The sequence below is a fragment of the Elephantulus edwardii genome, unplaced genomic scaffold (genome assembly GCF_000299155.1).
Source record: "Elephantulus edwardii isolate Elephantulus edwardi_28Jun2011 unplaced genomic scaffold, EleEdw1.0 scaffold00010, whole genome shotgun sequence".
NCBI lineage: Eukaryota > Metazoa > Chordata > Mammalia > Macroscelidea > Macroscelididae > Elephantulus > Elephantulus edwardii.
Window position 1 is genome coordinate 29,973,972 of NW_006399760.1, and position 23,572 is coordinate 29,997,543.

The following is a 23,572-nucleotide window of genomic DNA, read 5'->3' on the forward strand; positions in this document are numbered from 1 at the left end:
CTAGTCATTGTCCAGCTCTCTGATACATAGGAAAGAATTCTGAAGACCATGGCTTGGATCAGGCACACCTTAGTCATTAAACTGACATTGTTGCTCTTCAGTACTCTAGCAAGGTCCCTGACAGCAGATTTTTCCAATGTAATTTGTCTTGATTTTCTGACTATTGGTGTCAAGAGTGTTGATTGTGGAACCAAACAAGCTGAAATTGTTATTAATCTTAATCTCTTCTCCATCTATCATGATGTTACCAATTGGCCCAGTGGTGAGAATCTTTGTTTTCTTGATGTTGAGCTTCAATTTGTATTGAAGACTGTAGTCCTTGACCTTCTGCAGCAAATGTCTCACGTCCTCCTCAGTTTCAGCAAGCAAGATTATGTCATCTGCATAACACAGATTGTCAATGAGTTTTCCTCCTGATGCCACGTTCCTCCTCATAAAGTTCAGCCTCCTGGATTATCTGCTCTGCATATAGATTGAAAAAATTTGGAGACAGGAGGCATCCTGTCACCATTCCTGATTTTGAACCATGCAGTGTTATCTTGCTCTGTTCTGACGACTGCTTTCTGGACCAGGTATGGGTTTATCATGAGCACAATTAAGTGTTCTGAAATTCTCAATCCTCTCAAGGTTAATTTGTTGTGATCCACACACTCAAGTGCTTTTGAATAGTCAGTGAAACACAGACATTCTCTGGTACTCTCTGCTTTCAGCTAAGATCCTTCCAACATTGACTATAATGGCCCTAGTGCCATAGCCTCTTCAAAACTCAGCTAGCACATCTGGCAGTTCTCGCTATGTACTGTTCCAGTTGTTTTTAGATAATCTTAGCAGGATCTTGCACGGGAACCATATTAGTGATAGTGTTTAACTATCATAAATGCCAAAACAGATTTATTCTTCACCAGCAGTTAATAACAACCAAAACCTTGTGTTTACATAGGTAAATATCTATGCTATGAAGATGTGGGAAGGCACAAGGGAGTACGTGTGTACTTATACAAATATAGTTGTGGGCATTTGTATGTATGTATCTGTATATGCTGCATGTATTTTCATGTATTCAGTAGAGTACCTGAGGGGGCACAGCTGTGGAAACTTCTTCAATCTATGAAGACACATTTGAACATTTTTTTGGATTGTGTTACTGTACTTATGAAGTAGGCACCATATTCTAGGATAAGTGGCATAATATTAAGACACATCCCTGTTCTATATACAAGTTTGGTGAATAGGGTCTGGGGTCTTAAAAGTTTGCAAAGCAACCATGTAAGATCTACAACTATTGATCCCTTCCCATCCAGAGCAAAAGAGAGTGAAACATTAGGGCTAATGTTTCACTCAGCATAGCCTCATCTAACATGAAACCGAAAGAACTAGATTTGTACCCAGCTGTTGCTACTAATTGGTCTGATCAGGGACTTAATAGGAGGTTCGATTAGAATGAGAGAAAAAGTAGGACAAAACTGAAAAGGACCAAGCTTCCTGTACAGAAACCAGAGGAACTCCCAAGACTATCACTTAGAACAATTTTTTAATCTGGAATTGAAGCTACTCCCTGAGATAACCTTTTTGTCAAATAATAGTCTGTAAAATAAACAGTAATACCCATGAGTAATGTGTTTCTTAGACCAATGTGAGAATAAATGGGTAGCTTTTGCTCCAAACCAAAGATGAGATGGCATGGAGGGACAAGGGAATTGGACAAATGAGAAAAGAAAAAACAAGGTGTAAATGAGGAGAGTGCTGACACATTCCAGGGACAGGTATGCCTATTGTGGAACAGTGATACATTGTTGGATGAGAAACTTAACTTGCTGTGTAAAACTTTCACCTAAAACGCACTAATGTGCTCAAAATAATTTTATTGACTATTAACAGTAAGGTACATAGGGTTTACCTGTTGTTAGGGACCTCTTCAAAGTACTGAAGAGCAATGGTGTCTCTCTGGAGACTAAGGTGCGCCTGATACAGGCCATGGTCTTTTCTATCACTTGTTATGCATCAGAGAGTTGGACAATGACCAAGGAAGATAGAAGGAGAATTGATGCCTTTGAGCTGTGGTGCTGGAGAAGAATATTGAGGGTACCATGGACTGCTAGGAAAAGAAACAGATTCATCCTGGAAAGGGTCAAGCTGGGCTGCTCCTTGGAGGCAAGGATTCTGAGGCTCCGTCTAACATACTTTGGACATGTTGTAAGGAGGAACAGGTCCTTGGAGAGGGGCATAATGCTTGGTAGGATGGAGGGACAGCGCAGGAGGGGAAGGTCCTCTATGAGGTGGATTGATTCAGTGACTGGGGTAATTGGGATGGGTGTGTCGGAGACAGTGCGATTGGCACAGGACAGAGCAGAGTTTAGGGACGTTGTACATAGGGTCACTATGAGTCGCAAGCGACTCGATGGCACATAACAACAACAACAACAACAAGAACATTAACAGTAAATGAATATAGTTGTGAGAACTTCGTTTTGTGTTCCTTTCTCTGTTCTGTGAAACATAAATCCGAAGTCCAGGAGCCCTGGTGGTTCATTGGCTAAGCTCTGGGCTGCTGCTAATTGAAGAGTTGTTTGAACTCATTCATTGGGTCCCCTGGAGAAAATCCTGAGATCTTTTGCAAAGATAACAGCTGAAGTAGCTGGGGAAATGATAGGACAAGAGAAAAAACCAGCACGTTTTGACAGACCTATTTTAACTTTTACTGGTATTCACTAGGGTTTCTCACATGTGAATAACTTTTAAAATGTCCAATACTTGCAAAAACAGTTTTGAGACTTTAAAGTGTTAGCTCTCACTTAAATATCCTGAAATATCCTCTTGAGATGGCTTGCTAATTCTTAGAGTAGTTCCCTTTTTTATTCTTTCCAAAACAGACTCGCACTCTCAGTTCTGGAAAGAATAATCAGTAACGCTGTCTGGTACTTGGCCTCTAAATGGTCTCCTGCTTGCAGCCCTTTTTCTTTGTCAGCTCACCTCCTCCATGTCTATAGCCTGAAAAATCTTTCTAGAACATCGATCTTATTTTTCACCTTAAAATATTCTGGTGGTTCCCCTGACAAGAGTGTTTCTCAGAAGATTATCTGACAATTTCTGAGAAATTTTAAAAATTCTTGAGAAATTTCCTTTAGTATAAGAGTAAGGAGCTCTTGTGGCATAGTCTTTGGGGATTTGCACTGCTTACCCAAAATCCATTCCACTTTGGAGGTTTGGGTCCATCAGGGACTCCATGGGAGAAAGATGGACAATCTCTTCCCATGAGATTTACAGTCTCAGAAACCCAATAGAGTGTCAGTTATGGGCCAGTTCAAACTCAATAACAATGAATGAGTGAATTATTGTCAGTATAGAAAAATTGACAGGCATAGCCTGGTTACTCTGAATAGATACTTTGTAATCAGATACAGCATTCATGTTCATGCTTGTGTTACACTGATGACAAATCATGTTCTTTAATAAAAGGCAAAAGATTTATATGATCTGAAAAGAAACCAGGGTATAAATTGTGTACTTTTCAATGAAGGTTTTTTTTTTTTTTTAAAATAAGTGTGATCTGTGACTTTACTGTTCTTAGTTGCCATCAAGTTGGCTGTGGTTCTTGACAACTCCAGATAGAACAGAATGAAGCATTGTTCAGGCCTGTGGCATCTCCACCATTACTGGCATACTTGACTCTGTTGGGGCTAATGTGAGGTTTAAGTACCTTCAACTGAGAGGCTCATCTTTCATAGTTGTATTGGGCAATGTCCTTTTGTGATCCATAGCATTTTCATGGGCTCATTTTGGAAATAGACTTTTTTTTTTAAAATAAAGTCTGTTTTTGTCAAATGTTCTGGAATTCCATTCTTCTCAGAGTCAGCCACAGTTTGTTGTGATCCACACAGTCAAAGGCCTGTGGCTGACTCTGAGAAGAATGGGAATCCCAGAACATTTAATTGTGATTATGTGACACATATACTTGGACCAGGAGGCAGTTGTCAGAACAGATCAAAGAGACACTGCCTGGTTCAAAATTGGAAAGAGTGTATGCCAGGGATGTATTCTGTCTCCATACCTTTTAGTCTATATGCAGAACAGATCATCCAAGAAGCTGGGCTGTCTGAGGAGGAATGTAGTATCAGGATTGGAGGGAGTTTCATCAACAACCTACATTACGCAGATGATACAACCCTGCTTGCAGAAACTGAGGAGGACCTGAAGCGCTTGCTGCAGAAGATCAAGCACTGAAGCCTTCAATATGGATTGAAGCTCAGCATTAAAAATACAAAGATGTATGCTGTATTGAAACAGATGAGAAGAACAGACTAGAGGTGATTTTATGATTATTGGGTATTATGGTGATCACAAGAGTCCAGAATTAAGTTTGCATAATGAAGTGTACTCGGGATGGGATGGGGATGGGGAGATTGTATACCAGTGAAGGAATTTTTCTTTTCAAAGAGAGGAGCACATTGGAGGGGAGGGGTGGGCGGGGAGAAAAGTGCAACAATGAATGAATGGAAATCCCAAATCTCTGTAAATATTAATTAAAATTAATTTAAAAAAAAGAGAAAAGAAAACAAAGATTCTCACCACGAGACCAATTGGGAGCATCATGATGGATGGTGACGAGATTGTTAACAGCTTTAGTTTGCTTGGCTCCATAATCAACACTCTTGATACCAGCAGCCAGAAAGTCAAGAGACAAATTGCATTGGGAAAGTCGGCTGTCAGGGATCTCTCCAGAGTCTGAAGAGCAATGATGTCAATCTGGAGACTAAGGTGTGCCTGATTCAGGCTATAGACTTTGCAATTGCTTGCTTTGCATCAGAGAGCTGGACAATGACTAGGGATGATAGAAGGAGAATTGATGCCTTTGAGTTGTGGTGCTGGAGGAGTATTGAATATACCATGGATTGCTAGGAGAACAAACAGGTTCATCCTAAAGAGGGTGAAGCCATCCTGCTCCTTGGAGGCAAGGATTCTGAGACTTCTTCTGACATACTTCGGACATGTTGCAAGGGGGGACTGGTTCTTGGAGAGGGACATCATGTTTGGAAAGATGGGGGGATGGAGAAAGAGAAACCATTGATAACATGGATTGATGCAGTGACTGGGGTAATGAGGGTAGGTGTGTCAGAGACAATAAGGTTGGCACAGGATAGAGCAGATTTCTAGGCTGTTGAATATAGGGTCGCAATGAGTTGCAAGTGACTTTATAGCACATAACAACAGACAACTGTTTTTGTCTGAAACCTGACCATTTTAGGTGACCCTATTGATACTAGAAATACTGGTGGCTTAACTTCCAGGAACATAACAGTGTACAAGCAACAGCAACCATTGTGTGACAGTCTGACAGACATACGATATAGAGTCATATTCTCAAATTGTGAGAAGTATTTTTCCTTTGTGGAGGTCTAGATATTAAGTGTGAGAAACCATGGCCCACACAACAAGGTTCAACTGACCCAACGAGAATGAATATGATCTGACTTGCCAATTCCTCCCACTGGATTTCCTTCACGTCATCTCCTATAGCCTTCACTCTGGCCCCCGGGTGACAGGCAGCCCCTGAATAAGCTGGGCTATTTAAAGCATTTTCCTCTTTTCTTGCTTCAGCTGGTATTTGCAAATGATAACACTTTTTCTTTTCTACACTCTTCTCGAATATATACTTGTGTTTAGATTCAGCTTCTCCTGGCGATTCTCCCTCAGGGTACAGTTATTCCTCATACCAAAAGCTCTACCATCAATCAAAAGCGCAAGCTCATTACCATCAGTCAGACTTATAGCTAACCCTCCAGCTGATTTTCTGAGGAAAGAGATTGTCCATCTTTCTCTTGTGAAATCGCTGGTGGATTTGAACCTCCAGACTTGCACTCCTTTTGAGTTAGCAATATAATTCCCTATGGCCTATACCACTAAGCTCCCTTTTATCACCAACAACACTTACTACCACTCTGTTTGGATTTGGACATGGCTTGGAGTCTCTTAGTCTCTCACAGAGCCTCATTCATCTTGAGAATCGAGTGCAGGGATCTTCTTCAGAAGTCACTTGCCAGGTTGTTGGCAGAGTTAATTTCTTTGCAGGTTGTTGGGCCAGTCTTCAGTTCCTCATGATCTGTTGGCTGGGGGCCTTCCCTAGTGCTTGTCAGACATGTGATAACTTGCTTCATCAGAATAAGCAATTAAGCAAGGGGACAAGAGAGAACGAACTAGTGAGAGAGAGAGAGAGAGAGAGTGCGCGAGCGCGAGCTAGCAAGACAGAGCCGGTCCTGTCACCAGATCACAACCTTGACATACTGTTATTATCGCTACGTTTACTTATTTAGCAGTAATTTATTGGGCCCCACTGATACTCAACAAGGGTTTTCCTCAATGATTCAAATACAAGAAAGAGAATTACTGGGAGGCCTTTTTGGAAATCTTTATCCACAGCTTCCAAAGCTGGGGCCTCATTGGGCAGTTCTAATGAGGAAAGCTTGGGCTGAATGGAAACCTGCGTGTCCTGACTCAGGCTTGTTTTTCTGCCTCTCATGGTGTGAGTATCTTTGTTATGATTATACTCTAGGATTGAAAGAGAAGTATGTTTTATATAATGTTTTCCAATGCTATTTGAAAGTGAGTTTCCTCATCTGGGGAGGGATGGTCTATTTCAGTGCTAGACAAAAAAAATGTTTGCTATTGGACTTAAAAGGTGATAAAGCTTACGGATGCAGTGTATATGTAACTTAGTTCCAAGTATAATTTTGACTGTGTGTGGTTTGGGACTTCTCTCCTAAATTCAACTTCTACTAAACCAGTCTACTTTGATAGTTCTCTGCCTTTCACTGCATTTGCTTACTTGTCTCTTATGGATGTTACTTCAAAACTTGGCTTGTGCCTTTCATTTCCATCACAGTATATTGGCTGGCCCATAGCCCCTCAATATTTAAAAATGTACTATGTTTATATATTTTGCTGGTCTTTTTAATACATCAAACACCAAATTTATTAAACACTGCTGTGGCTTTAACAACTGAACATTTTACATTTCCTTCTCTGCGTTATATGAGTGCAGAGAGTGACCTGAACCTACAGTGCCTGTAATTCCTCTGTTATTTTGCTAGTTAGTTAGGGCATTAGCTGTCTCTGCCCTTGGATCAGAGTTCTCTACTTTTTCTCCATAGTTTCCAAATATTTTGTCCTTTTGAGTCAAGGGAATTGCCCTGATTTTATGATGACATTTGGGTACGATATTCAAACTGTTAAAAGTTATAAAAACGACCCTTTGGTATTAAATATAATAAATGGCTCTGAGTTGAATACATGCACAGGGTCTCTTCTGTGAGCTTTGTGAGCCCAAACGGCTCCTGTTATGCATGCCCATTATAATTGGATCCTATGACATTCTTGGTTTTCCCAAGGGTATGCCAGGCCTTGCCCAATCATGAAAACGCCTCATGGTTTGGTGTTGACATGTACTTTGGGCTTGGAGATTTTTATTTCATCTCTCAATTATTGTTTGGGACTTGTAGTACCAGTGGGCCTGTTCAGTTCTAAAGAGACAGTATTTCTCTGTAAGAAAAACAAAACCCCAAAATTAGTTGTTCAAACTCTTCTTCTTGTCCCTTTTCAGCAGGAAGTAGCTAAGAGAATACGCCATCCCCTTTTCCTTATTAATCAGGGTGAAGTCTCTCTCAGGGAGGAGTGATAGGGAATGGGAAAGGACACAATGACAAAGGAGATTAATCAGAACTGGCTTTGACAAGCACTGTGGCAATTGGACAATTAAAACAGACATGGGGCGGGGGGAAGAAGAATGAACTGGGGAGGAGGGTAGAGAAAACAGTGCAAAAATGAATGAATGAAAACCCAAAATCTCTGTAAGTGTTCATTAAAACGAATAAAATTTAATAATAATTAAAAAAAAATAAAAAAAACACCTCTAAGAGATTTACTGCAATCTCTGAATAAGGTGAAAAGGATGAATATAAAGTCTCACTGACTAATCAAATCTGGCTTTGCTAGGCTTCATGTGGGTAATGAATGTTTTCTTTCCTGTGTCCATATTCATCAATAGGCTGAATTTATAATAACATGGGTTTTGTTGATTTTTTTTTTTTTTGTAATTGTGAACTGTTATCATACTTGCATGTATTGAACGGCACACTCTCCAACATTAGAGGCTATTTTCTTCTTTCTTCTGCTTTGATACCTTCTATCCCAATTTTTCATTTCATACCGTCATACCGTCTCTCCTGCCAGGGGAGGTCTGTGCAGCCTGCACAAAGGCACATAGTTTGAATCCACCAGTCTCCTCTGTGTGATTAACTACCTCTGAAAACCCACCAGAGGGTCTGCTGTGGGAGGGTTCAGACTTGGTGGTACTTTTCAACAATAGCAACAATATAACAGCATCAGAGGCACTGGTGGATCAGTGGTAGAATTGTTGGCTTACATGCAGGGTGGGCTGCCAGCCCATGTACCTCACTCACAGCCACCACCTGTCGGTGGAGGCTTGCTTGTTGCTATGATGTTGAATAGGTTTCTAGACTTCACACACTAGGAAGAAAGGTCTGATTGTTGACTTTAGAAAATCAGCCAGTGAAAAAAACCCCATGAATCACTGAAGTCATATTCTTTTGTTATTAGAGTTGCCTTTAGAGTTGAGGGGTGATGGAATGGCACTAATCACTCCACCCAGATGTCTTTCTAAGTAGATGACAGCACATAGAAGGAAGTGTAAGCTACATTTGTTGATGGTATGTTACAGATGAGAGGTGAGGCTACATGCCTGGGCTATTACAGTGAGGGACAGAGCTGAGGTCTGTAAGACTCTTGAATTAGCTCTCCATGGGGAGAAATAGGTGCCAGGCTCTCTTGTGCTTTTCTAAAAGCACCAATGTATACCATAGAATTGCATTGTAATATTTCCTAGTTGTGATTCATTCACAGTTTAATATGCTTCTAGGTCTGGTTTGACTTTTCCCCCAGGAAGAGACTTAAAATCTCTTCATTATAATATAGACAGTGTGCTGCACTTTGAATACAAATTTATCCATGTTCAGAGTAATTCTTCTTGCGATTGTCTCTACCCTGGAGAAGTGCCTTTAATGAATTACATACAAATTGTGTAATTTAAGAAGTTAATTTGGTTTTCTGGTTACACAGGACTGAAAACAGCCCTTGTAGAAAGAGATGATTTCTCATCGGGGACCAGCAGCAGAAGCACTAAATTGATCCATGGTGGTGTGAGATATCTTCAGAAGGCTATCATGAAGTTGGATATTGAGCAGGTAATTGTGTATGCTGGTTGTTAACACAAAAATTGTGACTATACTTTTTTCTACCCAATTAAATCAGGTTCCCTTTTTTATGGCTTTTAATGTTCCTTCCCGTTAGAAATACCTACTTAGTATTTGCTGTGTCTTTCAGGAGCGGCGCCTCAGCCCTTTTCTGCGGTATAATGTTTATGGGTAATCAGGGCCTTTTTCTCCACAGGCATGTCAAAGTGGCAGATTTACAAAATCACTTTTGGATGTGTTAGCTTTTTAACAGTGGTGATTGGGTTTTTGCCAGTGGCCACCCAATTGCTACTGCTTCTCAGGGAGTTTTCGGCGAGCTGCGTTGGGCGAGGGAGTGTCACATTGATCCTCTTAATGGCAGCTCCAGCCGTGTGCTCATATTGTTGCTGACAGATTCTTGAGGAATCATCAGATCTGAGTCATGCTTTCCTTGTGTCACACTTTATTGTGTCCAGTCTGCCACCATTTGAAAACTGACGAGGCACTGTGGAAGATGACATTTGCCAGAGGGGTAAAAAAAAAAAAGTCAGCTGAAGTCCCTATTTGCCTTCCGAACAAGAAAAACACTGCAGCGGGATTTGACATTGCCAGTTTGGAATCTGTTTCCTTATCTTATGTTGCTCTACAGCATTGTGATGGATGAGAGGAAAGAGCATAGCTTGAGAATCAGACAAGTTGTCATGTGTCCTGGATTAACTTGCATGAGCTTCCACTTCGTCGTCATTTGTAAAATAAGTGTTGAGTCTGTAGCGCTGGCTCTTCACAGAGGTGTAATGAGGACTAAAGAATTAAGGCAAAAGCTTTGTAGAGGCTGCAAAATAATGTTCAACTGTTATGTATCAGCCTTGGTTTAGTGGAGGCAAGAAGGAAACTTTTAGTGTGAATCTGAACAATCTATAATCTCGTATGTGGAGAAAGTATTAGAGGGAGCTGAGAAAAGGGACAATGCAGAGAATGCAAGATAAATTGTTACAATAATCTTGCAACTCAAGTCAAGAAAATATCTTACACCTGGGAACTCTGACAGCATGTTTTTCTCCTATGCAAATACAGTTAAGGTTTCTAAAAAATCTTTGAGGTTGACAGCATGATGTATTATTAGAAATTTGATTAGGAGGGAGCTATCTTCACTCAGAGGTAGTACGGTTTCTGTGTATCAATCAGTTGGCAGGGTGTCTATTTGCCATTTGAAAATATTATGATCTGTTACTGCCAAACTAATTTTCTCTGTTTTGCTTTTCAGTATAGGATGGTAAAAGAAGCCCTTCACGAGCGTGCCAACCTCCTAGAAATTGCTCCCCATTTATCATCTCCATTACCTATTATGCTTCCAGTTTACAAGTAAGCCTTTTGGTATCACCTACGTAATATTTGCTTATCTGAGGTCAATAGAACAACACAGTTTTAATGAAAATAATCCCTCAGTGTGTGCGTTTCTTTATATTAGTTTTAATTAGTGCTACACTTTCATCCTTTTAGAATATATTCCTTTGTAGTATTTAAAAGTGTGTCTTTCTCTAAATTACTGACCCACCTCTAAGCACCAGAACTTAAAGGCTAAGGGGATTGTGTTGTGCATTTGTTTATAATGAGTAACTTCTTCCTCCAGTGTGTGTATATAGATGAACCAACTGCATTTGCACTGGAGAACGTGTGACAGTGATATATAGAATGCAGACTCAGAATGTGTCCCTGCAGCACAATCTGAACCCAGCTTGTACCAACTTCAAAGCCAAACCATTTTGGGCGATTTTAAATTCCTGAGTTAACTTTAGCTGACATTTAGTTTGGCTGTGTGAAATTAAAAATTTCAAACATGAGGAAAATAATAATATTTTCTGGTTTTGGAGAGCTCTCTATGAAGGTGTCTGTAGCACTCTTGGGGAAAAAATGGTTAACTTCCTTAGTCTTTTGAGTTGTGAGGGCCTGGAGACAGATTTTATAACTTTTGTCAGTAGAACGCCTTGGACTCCTTCAACCTGTGTTTAGACCTCCTCAGACCTCTTCAACTTTGTTTCACATTAGATTCCCACCTTGGTTCTCACACTGTTGTTGTTATGTGCTGTTTAGTTGAAACTAACTTGTAGCTGATCCTCCTCCAGTGGGGTTTTCAGAGGCTGTAAATTGCACAGGAGGAGATTGCCCATCTTTTCCCCATGGAGAGGTGGTGGATTCAAACCACCTATCTCTGGGTTGGCAGTACACCTGCTTACCCACTAGGCAATTAGAGCTCATCTCACATTAGGCTAGTTAATTACATCTTTGCAAGTATGAGATCTAGTCTTATGTATGGGTGTGTATGTAAATTCTCTTATGCAGTTAGTATTGAGAACCACTCTGCCTTGGAAAGTCTCAAGACTCATTTGTATATGTAGTTCAGCTATGTTGGTGTCAGAAGCAGTTATAATGTTCTCTGGTTTCCTTTGTGATACACTGTTAGGTATGCTTTGACATTATTAAGTGGAAAGCACTTTGTGGCTTAGAGTGACATTCTTTGATACTGTGGTCTGTTTCTAAAGCAAACTTTCTATTTGTGCTGCAGGTGGTGGCAGTTACCTTACTACTGGGTAGGAATCAAACTTTATGATCTGGTCGCAGGAAGTAATTGCTTGAAAAGCAGTTATGTCCTTAGTAAATCAAGAGCCCTTGAGCATTTTCCAATGCTCCAGAAGGACAAACTGGTAGGAGCGATTGTCTACTATGATGGTATGTGATTTTCTTTATAAGATACTTTTTTCTCACTTCTAATCTTAATAATAATCTTAATGAGGTATTTTTGTGCCCTTAAATGCTTAACTTGTAAATATATGTTTTGTAGTTTTCTCTAACATGGGCTGAGAGGCTCTGTATTATATTTGCTTTTATATTGTTTGTTTTGTATTTTCCATCTCTTCTTTGATTTCCACTTCGTATCTCATGGCTGGTTTGGTTCATTTTCCAATATTAAGATTTTTGATCCCACCTTGATGCCATTTAATTTGTTAGGGGTTTTCCAGTGAATACTTGCCTTATGAATATATTACTATATTATGTTGCAAGCATCTGAGGATCTGTTATGTTTTCTAGACGAAACCTCTATTTTCAAGGGGTTATAAACCCAGGGAATAATGCCCCCTGGGCTGAAATTGACATGTTTGTACTTTGCTCAGGACACAGTTCTTGAATGTACAATTTATGTCATGAAGGTAGATGAACAGTGAAAATGTTAGAGAAAACTCTGTTTTTATTGTGTATTTTAGATGTTGTCTACCAGTTGTATTTCCTTAGTATCATTTACCGTGTGCTCAATAATCATTCCTTTTTTGTAACAGAGGACAGTTTTAACTTCATATACTTTTGTTTGAATGATCTAGCTGCTTACTCTGTCTTCAGACAGATGGACCAATAACATGAAGCAAGACAAAGCAGAACAGGCAAAGCCGTTTGTGAAATTTTCTTTTCATCTTTTAAATGCATCACGTTAGAAAAGAGTTCACTTAAAAGCAAATAGGTACAATGGTAGATATTCAAAATGTCTTAGGAATTTTGTGACTGAAAGGACATCTTACGTTGTATGTATATTTGTAATATAATCCCACATTAGGTAATATTTTATATTGGGTGTCCACTCTGAGTATGAGGATTTTTTTTGATTGGTTTGATTTCACAATATTTTGATAATTATATATATCACATTATAAAATTTCTTCAGTAGTCCCCCTGTCTTTTCTCCTTCTTCCCAGTTAACACTGGGCTATGTCTTAGGCTTTTATATGTGAAAACAAAACGATAAAGGGACAGTGGGGATTGTATCCAAGAAAATGCCCTGGCAACAAGAGTAGTAGAAAAATCTTTGAGGGCTTTAGACAAAGATTAAAAGCTAGAAAATTCACAGTTTGCAGTGCCTTCCAACATCTGAACACCACAGGGGGCCACTTAGCTACTTTTTTTGGTGCCCTCAATTGCACCTGCATGTTAAAGGACAACCTTGACTGTGAATTTGCTTTCTCTGCATCAAACCCTTAATGCTAATCCATTGTAGTTTATTGGGCGATTATATTAAAGAGGGTTCAGTTCAGGAGTTAGAAGGCTTTTCTGCAAATAGCATCCTGCCCATCTTGACTTGGAAGTGTTTGTGCTCTTTGCTTTTACTGCTAATCCTCCTGCACAAGCCCATCTCAAACACTTGTTCATTTTCTTTATCGTATGATATGTTGAGCACTACTGTTATGTGTTTATTAACGTGTGCATATCTGATTATCTGTAAAAAAATATTAGTAACAGTGTATACTTGAGTTTATGATGTCCTGTGCTATGCTCTTTTAACATTATAGTTTCTTTTTTATTTTCCATTAAGAATTAAGAGAGATCTGTCACTTAGGGCAGAAGAAACATTATCCTTTTAAAATCAAAAGGAAGAAAATTTAAATTCTAGATTGGACCTTTATAACTTATAACAAGTTGTAAAACTGTGTGTATAGCAAAGATCACTTAATTGTTTGAAATTATCACTTACAATAACTACACATTTAAAAAAATCTTGAGCCTTGAATGGATAAGGTAAAAAGAATTATATTCTTTTTTAAAGACAGAATTTGTTGTCTAACACATTTGTTAAAATGATATAGGCCCAACTGTATTATAATTGACATAGTGGCCATAACCATGGCTTGAAGCATACCAGAGATTGTCAGAATGGCATAGGATTAGGCAAGTTTTCCATCTGTTGTTCAGAGGGTTGCTTTGAGTCAGAATCAACTTTTCAGTACCTACCAGAAACAGTATGCTATTCTAGAGGCAAGATAGAACATGAGAAACAATGGTTATTTCTAGGTTTTGGTGATTATGTTCATTGTTGTTGTTATGTGCCGTTGAGTCCCCTGCGACTCATAGCGACCCTATGTACAATAGCCCTAAACCCTACTCTATCTTGTGCCAATCACACTGCCTCCAACATACCCATCCTAATTACCCCAGTCACTGAATCAATCCACCTCAAAAAGGGTCTTCCTCTCCTGCGCTCTCCCTCCACACTCCCAAGCATGATGTCCCTCTCCAGGGACCAGTCTCTCCTTACAACATGCCCAGATATGTCAGATGAAGCCTCAGAATCCTTGCCTCTAGGGAGCAGCCTGGTTTAACCCTCTCCAGGATGACTCTTTTTATTTTCCTAGCAGTCCATGGTACCCTCAGTACTCTTCCCCAGCACCACAACTCAAAGGTATCAAATTTCCTTCTCTCCTCCCTAGTCATTGTCCAACTCTCTGATGCATAACAAGTGATTGCAAAGACCATGGCCTGTATCAGACACACCTTAGTCTCCAGAGTGACACCATTGCTCTTCAGTACTTTGGAGAGGTCCCTAAAATTCCTGTTATACCTAATGATATGAGTAGAAAATTTAATGTCAGCATGGAAATTGAGTTAAATAAGAGAATTGCAAGCAGCGAATGTTGATGCTCAGAGAAAGACATGCCTCCCCAGTTGAACAGAATATTAACATTACTGTACCACTACCAAAATATTTTTGGAATTGAGGCACTATCTGCCTAAACAGTCACCGTTGTAAATTCAGGTCTACAAATGGCAACTTAGAAGATAAATCTCCCTTAACAAGAGTGAATTCTCTTTTTTATGAATAACCATATAGAGAATACATTCATCATCACTCAGATAATTTGAGGATCATCTAAAGCTGCTTGAAAGAGCCGTTTTTATAACTCCAATTTTGGAAGAATCTTGATTATGGTAAAAATTATCATAGGTAATCAGATGAACTTCTAAATGCTGCAAGATGTTTTAAATTAAAAACTCTTATTAGTGTGTTATACAGTCACTTCATTACTAATGAAAAATGAAATATACTAATGGGTACATGGGGTAGGACTGACTAGTCAATATTACCCTTTACTTAACTCAGACTTGGGACTGAGGCACACTTTAAGATTCCTTTGTAGTTGAGATTTTGGGGTTGAAGATGTTCCTCCAGAGTACAAAATGTCCATACAGCAAAATTTTCTCCTTACCTGATCGTAAGGACACTTACGCCCAAATAAATAACATCTAGTCCTTCAGTTCCTTAAACAAAGTTTAAAGCAATCATACATTCTCCATACTTTTTGATTGTTTGCTATAGTAGTTATTCTGTGCATGATATTTGAATGACTCATTGATGCGTTTTTCTTAGGCGTTGAAACAACAGACTTAACACACTAAGGGAATAACCACCATTTTTATTCCTTACAGACTATTGAAATGTCAGATTTAATGGTAGAATTCATATGAAATGAACATCCGTTTAAGAAATTATATACTTGACTCTTCCTTCAATTTTGTTTTCTTCTTATACCCTGTGAGAGATAGCAACCAACCACTTCATAATTGAGACATAGCCTAGTTTTGTTGGTATCCTGAGCCTTTTGGTCTCTTAGCAGAAACATACCAGCTAGACTTTGACGTTGGCCATTACCACCACTAGGTAGGAAGGATGGTGACTGGCTCACCTGTCCTAAGTCAGCACCAAGGATTTAAGTGACTGCATCCTTGGAGGACTTGGCAGCTTGTGCAATTGTATGAAATTAGTTGGGACTGCTGATTTCCTCTGGAACTTATTTTGTCTTCCTCTACCAACGTTGCTTCACTCTTTCAGTTCCCAGAGTGAATCTTTGGTTCCACTCATCCAATCCAGTGCACAAAAACGTTCTATAATTAGAATTCATTAAATATTTAAAATCATTACATATCCCTATTAAGCCTCTATAAAATGAAACTGAAGAATAGAATAATAGCTTTAACTGCTTCCTTTCTATAAGACCAGGCAGTGACAGAGAGAGATGTCTGCTATTTCATGTCAGATGATGCCCTAAAATATTCCTTATGCATATATGGAAAGAGCAACCTACAAGAAGTTACACTGCTTCCCTAATGTAAATAAAAGGTAGTTACAGTCTTGTTTCAAAGGGAAAATTAAAGTACAGGTTTTACTAGAATATTCATTTTTATTCCAACTAAAACTCACAGCCTACAAATAGATGGATTCAACTCGTGAGAGAGCAAAGCCAATTTAATCTCTGGCTCCCCTGAGGTAAATGTAGTTCACGGTCCTGCCCCCACCACAACCTCAGCTATAATCCCTGACTCCTGGAGGTAAAAATGCACTGAAGTGAGGAAAATTCTGCAGCAGGATATAATGATCCAAAATGACAGGGACAATAATGACAATGAATTTCATGTCTCCCAGTCATGAGCTGGAGATGCTTGACTACGCTGACTTATACAATTAAATTGTTACAGGTACAGCAGGAGATGCAGTTAGCTGTATGCTTTGGGGAATGATGCCTCTGGCAAAAGGCATATTGTGGAATGTGACTCTTTTGTTAGGATCAAACTATTACTCCTCTAGGCATGCACCCGCAATTGTACACTTAAATAAAGAAAGCCTAGCTTAAAGATGGGTCTCTTGAAGTGCTGATTTTATCTACTTTGAAAGATTAAAAAATAAATCAATTACTCAGTAGTAGGAAGGTATTTTTTTTTATGTTTTCATTTTTGCCTTCTTCTGAGACACTAAAATATGTAAAAAAATTATATATATATATATATAGATAGATAATGCCTTTAATTTTCATGTACACTATTTACAAATACATTGTTGACCTCATTGGGTGTTATGATGGACTCCATCTTCAGGATTCCAGATTGAATTTGTGATGAATAATGTGGATTTATAAACAAAATAGCAATGTCATGTAAATGTGGACAATTTACTTCCTAATCCAAATTTTGGAAGGTTGGAACAACACTGTACTCTAGGAAGAACATACTACAACTTCTAATTAGTTCTCTTGTTAGCAAATTCTTTATTAATGTCTATTTTGTTTATGATTTTGTGATATTTGTTAAGTTTGTTGTTGTTGTTGTTAGGTGCCATCAAGTCGAGCATGATTCATAGTGACCCTATGAACCAAAGATCTGAACCCCCATCTAGCCTGTGCCATCCTCACACTTACTGACATACAAGAGCCCATTGCAGTAGTCACTGTGTCAATCCACCTGGTTGAGAATCTTCCACTCCTTTGCTGACCCTCCACCCTTCCCAACATTATGTCCTTCTCCAAGGAATAGCACCTCCTAGCAACATGTCCAAAGTATGTGAGGTGAAGCCTCTTCATTCTTTCCTCCAAAGAGCTCTCTGGCTGCTCCCTATCCAAGAAACATCTGTTCGTTCTCTTGGTCATCCATGGGACACCACTTCTTTTTCTGTCATCCTTATTCATTGTCCAGCTCTTGAATGCATAGCTAGTAATCAGAAAGACTATAGCCTGAATCACACACCTTAGTCCTCAAACTGACATCACTGCCCCTCAACAATTTTGAAAGGTCCCTAACTGCAGATCTTCCCAGTGCAATATTGTTGTTGTTGATTGCCTTCGAGACGAGCATGACTCATAGTAACCCTGTGAACAAAAGGCCTGAAGCCCCTCTACAACAATCAACATTTATCAAAGTTCATAGTTTCTAGAGCAGTGTGTCTCCTTATTTTCTGACTAGTTGTTCCAGTGGTGTAAATAGTGGATCCAAGCAAGATGAAGCTTTTCACACTTTCAATCTCCTCTCCATCCATCATGATACTGCCTACCAGTCCAGTGGCAAGAATCTTCTTTTCCTGACCGAAGGCTGCATTCCCTAATCTTCTGCAACAAGTGCTTTAAGCCCTCCTCACTTTCAGCAAGCAAGGTTGTGTCATTTACATAACGCAGGTTATTCATGAGTATCCCTCTAATCCTGATGCCACACTCCTCCTTATAGAGCCCAGCTTCTCGAATACAATTTGCTAAGCTACAGGTATGAATGCTGAATAGGTATGGGGGGAGAATACAATCCTGGCACACTCCCTTCCCAATTCCAAGCCATGCAGTTTCCCCTGTTCTGTTCACACAACAGCCTCTTGGTCCAGCTATAGGTTCTGCATGAGCACAATCAAGTGCTTTGGGATTCTCATTCTTCTCAGTGTCAGCCATAACTTGTCATGATCCACATAGTCAGTAAAGCACCATCTAATATCAGCAATGTTTACCTTGGTGCCACAGCCTCTTCTAAATCCTTCTTGAACTTTTTGCAGTTCCTTATTTATGTACTGTTCCAGTCATTTTTGAATGATCTTCAGCAATATTTGTTAAATACAGACTTACAAATATGTAATATATAAATAAATACATACTGAAATTGGCTTTATTGTTAGTGTACTATTTGGTTTTTCTGTTTGGGAAAAGTAATATATTATTATTTTGACATAATTTTATTTCTTTGATAATTGAATGATTTTAATGTTTTCAAGAGAAATTTATTCAGTAAAAAAGATAGTTTTGCTGGTAGAATAAACATTACCAAATTCCTTTCATTTTTCAGGGTCAAATTTCTGAACTTTGAAGCAGTTAATAACAAAAGCAAGGCAACGTTATGAAATTCAAAAGATATTACAACCGTCTCAAAAATAACTGAAGTTTTTGTATGATATATTAAGATAAAAACTTGGTGTTTATCTTCATTTTTATCTTAAAATGATCTAGTAATTAATTTTTTATTTTATTTTATTATCTTTTTGTGTGTGCATTTACTGTCAAATCAGATCTGACTGGTACAGGAGGAGATTGTCCCTCCTTCTCCAGCAGAGCATCTGGTATTGGAACTGCGAGCCTCTGGGATGGCAGTGCAACTTCCTGTCAGTAGGCTACTAGAGCTCCCTTTAGTAAATTAATTATTAATGTGAAGTAGCTATTTGCCAGAAACTTCTAACACGTTTTAACCTTTTAAATCTTTGTTACCTACCAGGTTTTATTATTATGTAAACATTGATACATATGAAAGAATATATAGATAGCACAAGTAAGTTATGAAACATAATTATAGGCACATAAGCTTATATTTAGGGAGCTCTGGTGGCCTACTGACAAGAAGCTGCCCTGCAATCCTGAAAGCACATGGTTTGAGGCCACCAGCTACTCCATGGGAGAAGGATGGGCAGTCTCCATCTGTGTGATTAACTGCCTCTGAAAACCTGCCAGACAGTCAATTTACAGGTCAGTTTCAACTCTATGGTACACCACAACAAAAACACATTTGTAAATTATGAAACTATTTGTGATTACTCTGGGTTCATCATCCCTCTCTCCCTCCTAGAAATAATTACTATCCTAAATTCTGTTATTAGATTTTGTTTTTACCTTTGTTGGCTTATGATCCTTTTCATGGAAGCATACATTCTTCTTCTTTTGGGTTCTTTTTGGGTTCTAAATAATATTAAAATTTGGGAAAACTTTATTTATTTTGTGTTACCTAACATAGCATATAAGCTTTGGAAACTAGTTACATACTCATGCATATATCCTGTGATCCAGCAGTTCTACAACTATGCATGTGCCCAAGAGAAAGACTTGCATATGTTTAACACAGATTTGTACAAAACAAAGTTTACAGCAGTTGTTATTATGTGCCATCAAGTTGGAACCAATGCGTAGCTGATGCTCCAGCAGGTTTTCAGGGGCTGAAAATCATGAAAGAGGAGATTTCCCATCTTTCTCCCATGGAGCTGCTGGATTAGGCCAACAGAGCTCTCTGTACTAAATGTAATTTCAGCAAGAGGAATAATGGAAATACAATCAAGAGAAAAGTGGAGCAATAACTTTATTTCTATTCACGTGATAGAATAAAATGTAGCATGGAAACTATAAATGAACTGATCATGGGGAGCTCTGGTGGCCTAGTGGCAAGAAGCTGCACTGCAATCCCAGAGGTGGTGGTTGTTGTTGTTGTTATGTGCCGTCGAGTCGCCTGCGACTCATAGTGACCCTATGTACAACAGCCCTAAACTCCGCTCTGTCCTGTGCCAATCGCACTGTCTCTGACACTCCCATCCCAATTATCCCAGTCACTGAATCAATCCACCTCATAGAGGGCCTTCCTCTCCTGTGCCATCCCTCCACCCTCCCAAGCATGATGTCTCTCTCTAAGGACTGGTCTCTCCTCACTACATGTCCAAAGTAAGTTAGACGGAGCCTCAGAATCCTTGCCTCCAAGGAGCCACCCGGTTTAACCCTCTCCAGGACAAATCTATTTGTTTTCCTAGCAGTCCATGGTATTCTCAATACTCTTCTCCAGCACCACAGCTCAAAGGCATCAATTTTCCTTCTATCCTCCCTGGTCATTGTCCAACTCTCTGATGCATAACAAGTGATTGCGAAGACCATGGCCTGTATCAGATGCACCTTAGTCTCCAGAGAGACACCACTGCTCTTCAGCACCTTGGAGAGGTCCCTAACAGCCGACTTTCCCATGGCAGTGCGCCTTTTAATTTCCTGGCTGCTGGTGCCAAGACTGTTGACTATGGAGCCAAGCAAACTAAAGCTGTGTACAATCTCAATCTCTTCACCATCCATCCTGATGCTGCCGATTGGTCCAGTGGTGAGAATCTTTGTCTTCTTGACATTGAGCCTCAATCCATATTGTAGGCTGCAGTCCTTGACACTCTGCAGCAGGTGCTTCAGGTCCTCCTCAGTTTCAGCAAGCAGGGTTGTGTCATCCGCATAACGCAGATTGTTGATAAATCGTCCACCAATCCTGACCCCACATTTCTCGTCATAGAGCCCAGCCTCCCAGATAATCTGTTCTGCATATAGGTTGAAGAGGTATGGAGATAGGATGCATCCCTGGCGTACACCCTTCCCAATTTTGAACCATGCAGTGTTCCCTTGCTCTGTTCTGACGACTGCCTCCTGGTCCAAGTATAAGTTTCACATTAGAACGATCAAGTGTTCAGGGATTCGCATTCTTCTCAGAGTCAGCCACAGTTTGTTATGATCTACACAGTCAAATGCCTTTGCATAGTCAATGAAGCACAGATAGACATTCCTCTGGTATTCCCTGCTTTCAGCCAAGATCCATCTAACATCAGCTACAATATCTCTAGTACCATGACCCCTTCTGAAACCAGCCTGGACTTCTGGTAGTTCTCTGTTGATGTGCTGTTCCAGTCGTTTTTGGATAATTTTCAGTAAAATCTTGCTTGCATGTGAAATCAGTGAAATTGTTCTGTAGTTTCCACATTCGGTTGGGTCGCCGTTCTTTGGGATAGGAACAAATATCGATCTCTTCCAGTCAGTTGGCCAAGTGGTCGTTCTCCAGATTTCTTGGCATAACTTGGTGAGCACGTCCAGGGCAGCATCTGTTAACTGAAATATATCAATTGGTATACCATCTATTCCTGAAGCCTTATTTTTTGCCATGTCTTTCAAAGCAGCCTGAACTACTTCTTTCATCACCATAGGCTCTTGCTCATATGTTGTTTCATGAAATTCTTCTGTGTCTTCCAATTCCTTTCGATACAGTTACTCAGTATATTCCTTCCATCTTTTTTTTAATACTTCCGGGATCATTTAACGTTCTGCCGAAAGCATCCTTGATTATAGCAACTCGAGGTTTGAATTTGTTCTTCAGTTCCTTGAGCTTAAGATAGGCTGAGCGAGTTCGGCCCTTTTGATTTTCCTACTCCAACTCCTTGCACATTTCATTGTAATATTTTGCTTTGTCATCCCGTGCTGCCTTTTGAAATCTTCTATTCAACTCTTTAGTATCTTGAATTCTTCCCTGTGCTTTGGCTTCTTTGCGCTCCAGTGCAATTTTCAGAGGTATGCGGTTCAAATCCACAGATGCTCTGCTGGAGAAGGAGGAGCAATCTTCTCCTGTACCAGTCAGATTAGATTTGACGGTACACACACACACAAAATAATAACGTAAAATAAAAAAAATAAACTGATAAATACAGATGAATCTTAGAAAATAATGTGATAAAAATATCACAATAAAATATCCACAGTCTTAAAGACATAAATCATACTTGAAAACTACCTTCCAAAGAATAACCACATAGTTGAGGTAATCACCAATATGGAAATACAAAACTTGGATTCACAAACTTGACTGTGTTTTGAGCATCACGTTGTTGTTATAACCATAAATTTAGGCTGGATCTCACAGGGTGTTTTAAAAATGAAACCAGTAATTGTAAAATACCTTTTGTAAATATTTAAAATGTTTCAAAACATAATTTAAATATTAATTCTTCCATCTGAGTCAATTTTATGGATATCCTCTAGTCCAGTGAAGTTTTACTATTCATTCCTAATATTCCAAAGTTAAATGTCAAGTCCACAAATGTTCCCCTATATATTTAAAATATATGTAGATACTTTCAGAAAAATTTGCACAATATCCTTACGAGAAAGGAATACATTTTGTGTATAAACAAGCTATCTAGGTGAGTGTATATAATCTCTGAACTTTAAGGATAAAAAAAAAATATGACATTTTAAAAGAACTTTCTTTGAAATTATCTAGTACTTAGACGTAGATTGAAACACCAAATTACAAACAGTTTAATATTTCTCCTTATTCATATGTAATTTTGTATTTATAAATAAAATAGTTTTTGATCTTGGTTTTGTAAAGTCAGGTTCTCCTTTGTATTTCTCTTCTTGTTTTCTGTGAGTTACATAAATGAAACTGACATCATTGCTCATGTAGCAGGCTTTTTTTGCCCCCAAATGCTGCCTTTTTGCTATTCAGTGTATCTAGATACAAACTAAAGCTAAATGAAGTTTGACATGTACCCCTAAGAAACAAAAGTTATAAATTGTGGCTTCAAAGGAAACCTTGAATAAATAGGACACATTGTGTCCACCCAGGCTAACATCCAGCATATGCTTTTGATTCCTGATGATGAGACAGAGCAAAATAGCCCCTAGGAAAGTTTGCAATTGTTTATTGCTCACTTGACTAGCATGTATTAACTACCAGGCTTTCCTTGTCTTGTAATAGGTTACAAAATTCAAAAGTACATAAAAACAGACTGAATAAAGTTTAACATACTGAGATAATTGTCATCTGTGCTGAGTGAAATATCTCAGTCACAAAAGGACAAATACTATATGGTTCCACTGTTGTAGAATGAGGCTGACATCAGGGTGGAGGTAAGACTGAGAAAAACTGGATAAATTATGTTTACTGCATTGAAGCTGATGAGGGAGAGAATAGTGTAAAAGTAATATATTTTAGGCATGATTATCATAAGAGTCTGGAATGAGGGTTGCAGAGTGGAGTATAACTTGGGGTGGGGGTGGAGGTGGCGGTGTGTGGGGGTATTGTGTACCAGTGAAGGAATTTTTCTTTTGCTTTTCAAGGAAAGTAGCTAACTGGGGGTGAGGGTGGGGTAGGCGGGGAGAAAAGTGCAACAATGAATGAATGGAAGTCCAAAATCTCTGTAGATGTTCATTGAA

At 39.1% G+C, this 23,572-nt stretch overlaps 1 protein-coding gene across 1 annotated transcript in view; it reads left to right on the forward strand.

Moving 5' to 3' along the window:
• Positions 1-23,572, forward strand: part of GPD2 (glycerol-3-phosphate dehydrogenase 2 (mitochondrial)) — a 201,461-nt gene that overhangs the window by 93,038 nt on the left and 84,851 nt on the right. Inside the window, exons 4-6 of the mRNA XM_006880784.1 lie at positions 9,130-9,254; positions 10,507-10,604; positions 11,806-11,969. Of these exons, the coding sequence (XP_006880846.1) occupies positions 9,130-9,254; positions 10,507-10,604; positions 11,806-11,969 (387 nt within the window). The remainder of the gene's footprint in view (positions 1-9,129; positions 9,255-10,506; positions 10,605-11,805; positions 11,970-23,572) is intronic.